This window comes from Amblyraja radiata, chromosome 35, assembly GCF_010909765.2.
Source record: "Amblyraja radiata isolate CabotCenter1 chromosome 35, sAmbRad1.1.pri, whole genome shotgun sequence".
Classification (NCBI taxonomy): domain Eukaryota; kingdom Metazoa; phylum Chordata; class Chondrichthyes; order Rajiformes; family Rajidae; genus Amblyraja; species Amblyraja radiata.
The window spans coordinates 7,268,674-7,280,850 of record NC_045990.1 but is presented as its reverse complement, the minus strand read 5'-3'; the positions used below and the strand labels follow the sequence as shown (position 1 = coordinate 7,280,850).

The window sequence follows — 12,177 nt, the reverse complement described above, 5'->3', positions numbered from 1 at the left end:
GCAGAGTTGCTCCAGCATTTTGTGTCTACCTAAGTGATAGGTGGATACAAGGTAGAGGTGTGTTTGGCAGATGGTGACAAATCCTTGAGTTGAAAAGGAGACAAGGGTGGCTGATGAGGCATGAAATCTGTGAGAGGGTTATGGCTGCAAGGGGACCAGGGGGAGGGGGGAAAGGGGGGATTAAAAAGGAAATGGAGGACTCTCTGAGATGAGGGATGAATGTACAGTGGAAAGGAAAATAAGACTGCACCAGGGTGGTAGTTCTACAGATAACAGGTGACATAGGCATGATCCTGACCTCCAGTGTGGAGTTTGCACGTTCTCACTGTAACTGCAAAGCCCTTGTTTCCTCCCACATCCCAAAGACGTGCGGGTTTGTAGGTTACTTGACCTGTGTTAAGTGCCTCCAGAGGATGCAAAAGAGGGATAACATAGAACTAGTGTTAACGGGTGATTGCTGGTCGGCGTGGACTTGGTGGGCCCTAGTGTGCTTGTGAGTGGTAGAGTGCGAGGGGAGTTGATGAGAATCTGTGGGGAGTCGATGTGGATGAGTTGTAAGGCACTTTGCCATTGCTCGCCGGTGGGTGGTGATGTCCTCTCGTTCACCTCCGCAGGAGAGGACTGCTCGCAGATCGATGCGTGCGCCGCCAGCCCGTGTGCCAACGGTGCCCGCTGCACCAACTGGAACAACCGTTACAACTGCAGCTGCCCGCCGGGCTACAACGGCAAACACTGCCGCACAGACATCGACGAGTGCAGGGCGCCCGACCTCTGCAAGAACGGAGGGGTGTGCGCCAATGCCCCGGGCACGTACCGCTGCCAGTGCCCGCCCGGCTACACCGGGCGCCAGTGCGAAAGCACCTACATCCCCTGCGCCCCATCACAGTGCCAGAATGGTGGCACCTGCCGGCAGACTGGTGATCTGACCTACGAGTGCGCCTGTTTGCCAGGTGAGACTGCTAACCTGTTTGCCCACGGTAGAGACATCTTGGTGAGTGAGTAACACTCTCTGGGTAACTGCGTTCATAATGCATAGTTGGAGAATTGCACCATTCAATAAGTAAGTAAGTAAGTAAGTTTATTGGCCAAGTATTCACATACAAGGAATTTGCCTTGGTGTTCCGCCCACAAGTCACAACATGACATACAGTGACAGTTACGAATGACTCCGAAAACACTAAACATTAATAATAATAAAACACAATTGATCAAACATGTGAACCAATAAAATACCAGATCAAAGGGAGGCTACAGATTTTTGGCTGTTGAGTAGAGCAACTACTCGTGGATAAAAACTGTTTTTATGTCTGGCTGTGGCAGCTTTGACAGTCCGGAGTCGCCTTCCACAGGGAAGTGATTCAAAGAGTTTGTGGCCAGGGTGAGAGGGGTCAGAGATGATCTTGCCCGTCGCTTCCTGGCCCTTGCAGTGTACAGTTCAGCACCTCGAGTCTACTCCGCCATTCAATCATGGCTGATCTATCTCTCCCTCTCAACCACATTCTCCTGCCTTCTCCCCATAACCTTTGACATCGTTACTAATCAGGAAGCTGTCAATCTCCCACAAATCTGTATGTCTTTGGAGTGTGGGAGGAAACTGGAGATCCCGGAGAAAACCCACGCAGGTCAAGAGTCAAGACAATGTTTTATTGTCATATGTCCCGGATGGGACAATGAAATTATCCCAGGGTGAAGGTCAATTAGCCAAATCCTTGGGAGTGTGGGAGGAATCTGGAGTTTTTGGAGAAAACCCACGCATGTCAAGGGGAGAACGTGCAAACTCTGTACAGCACCCGTAGTCAGGATCGAACCCAGATCTCTGATTCTGTCAGGTAGCAACTCTACCACTGCGCCACCGTGCCGCCCAGTGATGCATCTCTGAACCATCCTGAGAACTTCCCAAAAAGGATGGATCTTCAGTTTTATACCTCGATGGCATCAAGGGCTCCAAAGCTCCTCATACAAACAGGTGCTCATGATAAGAGGAAGCAAGTCTTCCTGAAGAACTCCTTGAACTTAACTTTGAACCACACCAATGATCAGCAACGAGGCTACAACTTGTGCATAAACAAGTTGGGCACTTGGCACGATGCCATTTGTAACAGCAGGCACTCATTTGATTTATTTTATCATACGTAGCTTGCACTACATAGAGTATAGTCAATTAATGAAATTGGCAGTATGGTGAATTAATGAAATTCTGAAACAGTTCAGAAATAGACACACCAACAAGGGAAGGCAGTTTGGATAAAACGAGGAACTGCAGACGGTGGTTTACCAAGGAAAGACGGTAAATGCTGGAGTAACGCAGCGGGCCAGGCAGCATCTCTGGAGAACATGGATAGGTGTCGTTTCAGATCGGGACCCTTCTTCAGACTAAGGCAGTTTAGGGCATGTGCAGGAAGGAACTGCAGATGCTGGCTTGCATCAAAGATAGATACAAAATGCTGGAGTAACTCAGCCGGAGGGGCAGCATCTCTGGAGAGAAGAAATGGGTGACGTTGCGGGTCGAGACCCTTCCTTGGACTGCTGGATTGATATTCCTAAATGTCCTTTATAACTATTTGTGGGATTAGCTCTGGGCCCCACAAGCTACCAAAAAGCCACAAACATTTGGCTGATAGAAACCAAGGCAATGAGGTCAGAAGGATGTGGTCAAACAGGAAACACGTGAGCTGAGTGAAATACCATCGCTATTAGAGGTCACAAGTTCATATTGTCTTCCTTTTCCCATATTTTTTTAAAAGCAAGTTACCACATAGTAATTCAACATTGCTTCCTGAATGACCGAAGGGGGGATATTTATGTTGGATTCTTTTCATGCTGAGGAGGAAAAGCTTTTCTATGGGGCAGGAAGTATTTGGAAGTATTTCGCGTCAATGGGACTGAATTGCTGAAGTCGGCAGAGTGCCTGGCAGTAGGAGGTGAGTGGCCCAGACAAGCCATGCTGGGATTGACCACCTTGCTCTCGGCAACCGGCTCTGTCCTCAGCCCCGGTCTGCAGCTGTGCTGGTGGCAACTGAACCATCCTACCAACAACTAGAGAGCAGTCCTGAGCTACTATCATTTGGAGACCCTCGGTCTATCTTTGATGTGACTTTACTGCCTTTATGTTGCACTAAACGTTATTCATGTTATTCTATACACTGTGGACGGCTCGATTGTAATCATGTGTTGTCTTTCCGCTGACTGGTTAGCACGCAGCAAAAGCTTTTCACTGTACCTCGGTGCAAGTGACACTAAATTCAAACTCCCATTTCCTCATCCCAAAAATGTGTAGGTTTGTAGGTTAATTGAATATCTATGTTGTCGTGCAATTGTTTTTATTCATTCTTATTTTCTTTCTTTTCTCATTAGGTTTTGAAGGGCAGAACTGTGAGATTAACATTGATGATTGCCCCAAGCACAACTGCAGGCACGGTGGAACCTGCATAGATGGGGTAAACACCTACAACTGCCAGTGCACACCTGAATGGACAGGTATGTCAATGTTAGTAAGAATACGAAGATCTTGTCTCCCTATTTACAAGGGTAGTGCAGGTTAGATACCCAAATGCCAACTTAATTCAGCTGCTATAAAGAAGTAGGTCCTCTCCCTATGAAGCGACCTTTCCTTAAGTTCCTAGATATAGCTCTTCAGGCCAACGGAATCAAGGGATATGGGGAGAAAGCAGAAACGGAGTTCTGATTCTGGATGATCACCATGATCATGAATGGCTGGCTCAAAGGGCCGAATGGTCTACTCCCGCAACTATTTTCTACGTTTCTATGAGTCAAGAGTGCTTAATTGTCATGTAAGATCATAGGTCAGAGGAGCAGAATTAAGGGCCTGTCCCACTTTCACGACCTAATTCACGACCTCTGCCGAGTTTTCCCTTGACTCATACTCGCAGCATGGTCGACACGAGGTCGTAGGTAAGTCGTAGCAGGCCGTGATGCTAGTCGTAGGTACTCGTGGCATCAAGTGGGTCGGGGCGTTTTTTCTAGCCTGATGAAAAATGTCCACAAGTAGAAAATGTCGTGAATTAGGTTGTGAAAGTGGGACAGGCCCTTTAGGCCATTCAGCCCATCGAGGCTATTCTGTCATTCAATCATGGCTGATCTATCTTTCCCTCTCAACCCCATTCTCCTGCCTTCTCCTCAGAACCCTTGACACCCGCACTAATCAAGAATCTGTCAATCTCCCCCTAAAAAATGCCCAATGCTTTGGCTTCCACAGCCATCGGTGGCAATGAATTCCACAGATTCACCACCCCCTGACTAAAGAAATTCCTCCCCATCTCCTTTCTGTCTACCCTAACTTCTGACTGCCACCCTGGGACAGTATTTCGATTGTCGGAAGACTGTTCCATTCTTTGACCACGAGAAGTATAAACCACTATCAACAATGTTGTGCTTATCATCAGATGTAGCAGAGTTGGATTTGAACTGAAGGTTTCCTTTTCACGCCTTTATTCCAATATTACCAGTGTCTGTTTGCTCGAAAGTGCTATTCATTGATAACTGCTGTCGGCAAAGGATTTGTAGTTGGGGTTATGGTAGAAATGAGTGGCTTTCTGGGCCATTTAATAGTCAGCCTGATGTCTCTGGGTAAGGACTGTGTAGGAACCCGAGGAATGTTTACAACAACCCAGGTATTTCATGCTTGCTAAAATGCTGTAAGTACTGTGAATCTTTGAAAACACTTTGGGTTCTCACAGAGTGTTTCCCATTATGCACGGTTAAGGCCTTCAATAACCCAACTTGTTCGATAGACTCTCCACTGAACTATGAGCTGTTTAATTTTGTGCCTGTGCCTAACTGGGTAAAGAAATTTACAGGGTAAACACAAAAAGCTGGAGGAACTCAGCAGGAGAGGCAGCATCTCTGGAGAGAAGGAATAGGTGATGTTTCGGGTTGAGACCCTTCTTCAGACATATACATGGTATGGGTATAGAACAAAATTCCGTCCTACAGGGGCGGAAATTTACTTTTCAAGTTCCGATTACTTAACAAACTGCTGCTGTGATAGGATTTGAACTTGTGTGTCTGGTCTTATACTATATCTGGGTGTGGCAACAGTCTTGAACTATCTTCCTCTGGTTACTGGTCCTCTGGACACTGTGCAAACTTGGGCCAACTTATGGAGTCTTGAGCATGGAAACTCTCGGCTCTTCAGCCCAACTTGTACACGTGCTGATTGATTTTGCAAGAGCTTCAAGCTTAATCGGTTTCACGGCCAAATGTGTAAGGCTGAGATACTTTGGGCTGTCTGCCGGTCTCTGACCCTTGATAGATACAAAAAGCTGGAGTAACTCAGCGAGTCAGACAGCAACTCTGGAGAAAAGGAATAGGTGACGTTTCGGGTCAAGACTCTTCCTCAGACTGAAGACTGAAGAGTCTGAAGATGGGTCTCCTATTCCTTTTCTCCAGAGATGCTGCCTGACCTGCTGAGTTATTCCAGCTTTTCATGTCTATCTCTGGTTGAAACCAGCATCTGCATTTCCTACCGAGCGAGTCGAGAGTGTTTTAGTGGCGAATGTCCCAGATGGAAAATTGAAATTCTTACTGAAATCCATGTTGGGTGTCTGACCCTGCCTTTGTGGACTCGTGTCCTCCCCAGGCCAGTTCTGCACAGAGGATGTGGACGAATGCCACCTGCAGCCCAACGCGTGCCACAACGGCGGCACCTGCTTCAACACGCTCGGCGGCCATTCCTGCGTCTGCGTCAATGGCTGGACCGGCGACGACTGCAGCGAGAACATCGACGACTGCGCCACCGCAGTCTGCTTCCACGGTGCCACCTGCCACGACCGCGTGGCGTCCTTCTTCTGCGAGTGCCCTTCCGGGAGGACAGGTAACGGTTTAACCCAACGCCCAACACTTGTTGTCTGTTAACACTAGTTCAGGACTTTTCCCGATGAAAGGCTGATAGTTGTTTCCACAGATCTTGTCTGACTTGTCAGTGGGGTCGTTTAGTATGGGGTTGTTGTATTTTCTATTTTATTTAAATGGAAAGACTCTAATCCTCCGAACACAATCCATTGGTACTCTGAAACGATATCATGTTTAAATTCAGAAAAAAATAGGAGTGACATTCTTGGTTAAATTTGATAGGACTTGGGGAAGATTTATTCAACATTTACACACAGCATAAATTGTCCCCTCTCCAACCGTTATAAAAATTATTTTACATTTATACAATACAATACCTTTTATTTGTCATTTGAACCTCACATGAGGTTCAAACGAAATTTGGTTTCTGCAGCCATACAAGAAAAGAACCAAGACACACACCAACACAATTCACACAAACATCCATCACAGTGAGTCTCCTCCTCACTGTGATGGAAGGCAAAGTCTTATCTCTCCCCTGCTCTCCATTCCTCTCCCGAAGTCGAGGTCAAAGGCCCCGGCGGGCGCTAGCAAGTCCGCGGCCACTTAAAGCCACGCCGGGCGATGTAAGGCCCTGCCCCGGGTCTTGATGTTGGAAATTTTATACGGTGGAACGGACTTGATGTTGAAAATTTTATACCGTGGAACGGACTTGACGACAAACAGGGACTTGAATTGTTGAAATTCTTTGCAGCTCAGATTCTGTTTTGCTTTTTTTTCTAGTTTAGGGGGGTTTGTTTTGTCCTTTTTTCTCTCTTTTTCTTTTTTTTCTTTTTATCTTTTTGTGTTTTTTATATATAAGTTCTCTTTTAAATGCTTACTATATTTACATAGAGACCGGGAGGTCTATATTCAATGTGTATTTTGACACTGGACTCATATTTAGGTTATACCTGCCATTAATGTAACCCTATCAATATCATTGTTACATTTATCATTATTTTTTGTTGTTTTGTTTTTTTTTGAAAAAAAAAGATAAAAATATTTTAAAAGGAAAGGATATTTTCTATCTGTAGATGTTGACAGTTAATGACCAGTGATGGGCTACAAAGCCATCGGTTCTTTGGAGCACCTTTTAACTCATCTCTCCGTGACTTGCAGGTTTGCTGTGCCACCTTGAAGATGCTTGTGTGAGCAATCCATGTCATGAAGGGGCCATCTGTGACACCAACCCAGTGAACGGAGAAGCCATCTGCACCTGTCCCTCGGGATTCTCCGGACCTGCTTGTAATCAGGATGTGGATGAGTGTTCAATAGGTAAGGGTGAGCATGCAGCCAATGGCCCTGAACTACAGATGGAAGCAACAATGGTCTATCCCAATGGACATTGAGTTACAGTTGTGGAGTGTCCGGAAGTTACATCCTTTCACACTCCTGTGTTGGATTTTAAAATTTTCTCTTGGTGATAGCTTTTTCTCTCGTATTGTCTATTATCCTGTGCAAATGTGAATCGCGTGAAAGACACAGCATGGAAACAGGCCCTTCGGCCCATCGAGTCCACATTGACCATCGATCACCCATTGACACAAGTTAAATGTTATCCCACTTTTGCATCCACTTCCTACCCACCAGGGGCAATTAACCGGAAAATCTATACTTCTTTGGGATTAAACAGGAGCACATTGAGGAAAATCATGGGGAGAGCATGCAAACTCCACACAGATAGCACCAAATTCAGGTTGGAACCCGGGCTCTCATGCTGTGACCATCGTGGACTGAAGGGTCTGTTCCTGTACTGTGTACTGAACGAAAGAAGTTTTGATTTCAGATTGCTCCTGGATCTCCTACCTCCCACCTCTGAGTCCGGGCCTTTCACCGAAGGAAGGAGTTCCCGGTTCCTGCCTTTGCCTTGATCCTTACTGATTTGAACAACTCCGTGCCCTTTACCACAGGCCTGGCCTCTCAGTTCCACTGTGAAGCTGAAGTCTCTCAACCTGTTACATGTTTATACCTATCCGAGAACTTTCACACCCTCCCTCCGACACTGTGTCCAGAATTGGCCACACTCCAATTGCAGCCAAACCAGTGCGTTCTGGAGGGCAAGCTGACCTTGTGGCTCTGTACTTTGTGCATTTGTTTATCAATTCCATCGGCTTTTAACTTTCTCAACTTGTTCTGCCACCACCATCGTTTGGTGTCCTCATACACACATACGTTATTCAATTCTGAAACTCCTCGCTTCTTGCTCACCCCATGTAGGGTTTTACCCTTTCTGTTGAAGGTTTACATGAATATAACATTAAAACCCAACCCGACCTGACCATTGCCCGGGAATACAAGAAACTATAGGAGCAAGAGCAGGCCTCTCGGCCCCTCTGTTCAGCACTACCTTTCAATATGATCATAGCTGATTTGTTCCAGGATAACGTCTCTGTGTCAGATCCCCGCAGCCCTGTAACACCCAAACGTACAGACTTTTTTCATGTCTCCTTTAAATATTTCCAGTAAGCTTTCCTTCACAACTCCCTGGGGGAGAGATATGCGTCAAACCAGCAAGTGGGACTGACGTCAATGGGCATTTTGGTCAGCGTTGAAAGGTTGGACAAGTTCACTGATTCACTATCCTCTTTGAGAAGAAAGATTTTCACATACCCAAGTTTTAAATGACTGATTACGGATCTTAAAAATATGTCTCCCTGGTCAAAATCTTGACCTTTTTACCCCGTCATGTTCCCTCTTGTATGCTTTGATGAGATCATCCCTTGTGCGTCTAAACTCTGAAGTCCCAATCTGTTTGTCACACTTGAGAGGACAATTCTCTCCTGCCCGGGACATACCTGCTGAATATGGTTTGGTCTGCCTCTAGTGTTACAGGTTGAAACTCTCCAGTCCAGCACCCTTGGGACTTCTCCAGTGTTGGATCCGTTACAAATCTGGGACATGGAAATTGCACCACCCTCCCCCCCCCCACCCCCCCCCTCCGCCGATCACCCTCCTCCGAGCAGGAGAGGGCTCTATCAGTACAGGTACCCCCCGGGTCAATTCTCTCCGGGCTGCGGGGATCTGACACAGAGTCCCGAGCACTGTTGATAGCGTGAAGTTTCAGAGACGTTGTCAGCTGAGATCGCAGAAGTTGCACTGGTAGGTGAATTAGTTACAGATTGGTACAGATCGTAGTTAACTTCAGATAGGCACAGCGGCACAGCTGGTAGTGCTGCTTGCTGCCTTGCAGCACCAGAAACTCAGGTTTGATCCTGACATCAGGTGCTGTCTGTGTGGAGTTTGCACGTCCTGCCTGTGATCACATGGGTTTCCTCCGGGTGCTCTCATTTCCTCCCACATCCCAAAGACGTGTAGGTTTCATTGGCCTCTGTGACATTTCCCCTCATGTGCAGGGAGTGGATGCCAACATGGGATAGCATTGATGGATGTTTGTGTAAATTGTGTTGTGTCTTGGTTCTTCTTCTTGTTTGTATGACTGCAGAAACCAAATTTTGTTTGAACCTCTGGGTTCAAATGACAACAAATAAAATCTAACCTAATCTAAAGTAATGTGAATGGTGATCGATGGTCAGTGTGGACTAGATGGGCCGAAAGGCCCGTTTCCAGGCTGTATCTCTAAACTTAACCTGAATTACATAGTTGGGTAATCAGACTGTGCGATAAATGCCTCTTCACATTCTTCTGACTGAAACGTATTAATCCGCGTTAAACTTCACCCATTTATTTATTTATTTCTCCTCTGAAGGGGCCAATCCCTGTGAACACTTTGGGAAGTGCGTGAATACTGAGGGCTCCTTCCAGTGTCAGTGTGGGAACGGGTACACGGGCCCCCGCTGTGAGACGGACATCAACGAATGCTTATCCATGCCCTGCCAGAATGATGCAACCTGCCTGGACCGCATCGGAGAATTCACCTGTATCTGTATGCCAGGTAAGCACCTCCATTCTCATCCACCCCCGCGCATTGTGCAGGAAGGAACTGCAGATGCTGGTTTAACCCGAAGATAGACACAAAAAGCTGTAGTAACTCAGCGGGTCAGGCAGCGTCTCTGGAGAAAAGGAATAGGTGACATTAAGGGTCTCGACCTGAAACGTCGCCTGTTCCTTTTCTCTCGAGAGAGAACCTGCTGTCGGACCCGCTGAGTTACTCCAGCATTTTGTGTCTATCTTCCATGCATTAAGTGCTTGGATTGTCTCTAGTCTGGCATTTTGTGATCCGGCAATCCCCTTGGTCTGGAATTCTTCTTCCATTGAAGTCAGCTGGAGGGTTGAGTTGTTGACTCCTGCCGGAAATTCCATGGTTATTTGAGGCTATTCAGCCCATCGTCTCCCACTTAAAATCCGGAAGAAGACTAGACTTTAGAGATGACACTGCACTGTGGTCTACTGAGTCCATGCCAACCAGCAACCACCCCGTACCCTAGCACTATCCTACACACTAGGGATACTTTTACAGTTTTACCAGTCCTGAGCTGAGCTACTATCTACCTCCGTGGAATATCTACCATGGAATATCTTTAATCGGACTTTACCTTGCACTAAACGTTATTCCCGTTATCCTGTATCTGTACACTGTGGACGGCTTGATTGTAATCATGTGTTGTCTTTCCGCTGACTGGATAGCACGCAACAAAAAAGCTTTTCACTGTACCTCTCTGTACAATGAGCTGAACTGAACTAAGTATGTGGCTTTCCTGCCTGATCCCCATAACCCTTTAATCCCCGGTGACAATGACTTGGCAAACACCGCTCTCTGGAGCAAAGAATTCCAAAGGTTCTCATTCCTCGGAGGGAATTCCATCTTTTACACGGTGGGCCTTTCAACCTGAGACTGAGCCGTTAACTCCGAGACTCCTCCACCTCTGTCCCAGAAATGTGCATCTTTTATACCTCAGCTGATGTCCACTCTCAGGCTTGGGAGACCATGAGGCATGGGGGAGGGGGAGGGGGAGTGGGGGGGGTAGAAAAACCTGCAGCGTTGAGAAATAGTCTTGTTCTCCTTGCTGCGCGATACCGTGAGGATCCATTATATTCAAACTACAAACTTCAGGGAGGATTTACATTTGAGCAGAGACCCCGGGGACAGGCAAGACAATGCAAAAACACGCACGCAAGCGCTAACAGTTTGACACTGTTGTTCGGGGTGGGGATCTTGCTTTAAAGATATGGGAGAGAGCGGGATAAAAAACACCTCAAGATTAGATGCAGACCTTGAAGCTGCTGGGAGCCAAAGGGGAGGTGGGAGCGAGACAGTGGGTGTGTGATCTGCATGTTAATACACTGCAGAGTACAGAAGCTCCAGCCCGCACCCTTTCACTGAGAAAATCCTCTTTGTTCGCCTCTGCACCACATATTGGGTAGCTGAATATTCTCTCCATCATTAATTTCAACCCTCGAGAGTTTGGTGGAGTTTAAATTTTTCCCTGGGGAAAGCTTTTAATAAAAAAAAAAAATTTGCTGCGGCCTTTAGCGCTGTGCTCTGGAGGGGAGGCTTTGTGTTTAACAGTAAATGGTTACAGAGGGCAGTGTGTAACAGCTGATGTCGCCTGTACTGCACAAGCAAGGCTCCTCCTGCCAAAATGTACCTCCTGATCCCTGTACAAGTTGCACCAGTTTGTCACAGGGGCACGGCTGCTTGGCGTTAGATTAACGCAGGGAGGGCAGTGTGAAGGACCCATGTTTAGTTTTGCTTAGTTTAGTTTGGAGATACAGAGCGGCAACAGGCCCTTCGGCCCTCTCTCTTCCTTCTCTCTCTCGCCCTCCGCTCTCTCTCCCTCCTCACTCTCTCTCTCTCTGCTCTCTCTCTCTCTCTGCTCTCTCTCCATCTCTGCTCTCTCTCCCCCCTCGCTCTCTCTCCCCCTCGCTCTCTCTCCCTCCTCACTCTCTCTCTTCTCTCTCCCTCTTCTCTCTCCCTCCGCTCTCTCTCCCTCTTCACTCTCTCTCTCTCATTCTCTCCGCTCTCTCTCCTCTCTCACTCATCATTCTCTCTCCCTCCACTCTCTCTCCCTCTTCAGCTTTACAGGCTGCAATGTCATCAGTGTGGGCTGCCCACACTGCATGGTCTGTTTAAGTAGACAGATGTGAAGGTAATTTGACAATGGACAAAGTTGAGAGGAAATGCAAGCAGGTATTTTTCTTAATGCTGAACGAACAACGAGTGTCTGCGTATGATTCCCTCAGTTGTATAACATGTGTCCAGTGCGGCAAAGAGTTGTGGGATATGGGGGAGGGGGGAGCTGAAGGGTGCATGGGAAGAAGCATGTAGTGTAAATGGGTAGTTGCTGCTGCTAAGCTTGGACTCAGGTTCCATGTTTCCCTGCTGTATCTCTCTCTAGAATCCAAAGGCATGCTGGAGTGGGGTAT

At 47.1% G+C, this 12,177-nt stretch overlaps 1 protein-coding gene across 1 annotated transcript in view; it reads left to right on the top strand.

Annotated features, from left to right (window-relative positions):
- Positions 1–12,177, top strand: part of LOC116991852 (neurogenic locus notch homolog protein 2-like) — a 140,106-nt gene that overhangs the window by 74,739 nt on the left and 53,190 nt on the right. The window contains exons 4-8 of the mRNA XM_033050828.1: positions 615–950; positions 3,355–3,477; positions 5,600–5,833; positions 6,973–7,128; positions 9,560–9,745. Coding sequence (XP_032906719.1) covers positions 615–950; positions 3,355–3,477; positions 5,600–5,833; positions 6,973–7,128; positions 9,560–9,745 — 1,035 coding nt within the window. The remainder of the gene's footprint in view (positions 1–614; positions 951–3,354; positions 3,478–5,599; positions 5,834–6,972; positions 7,129–9,559; positions 9,746–12,177) is intronic.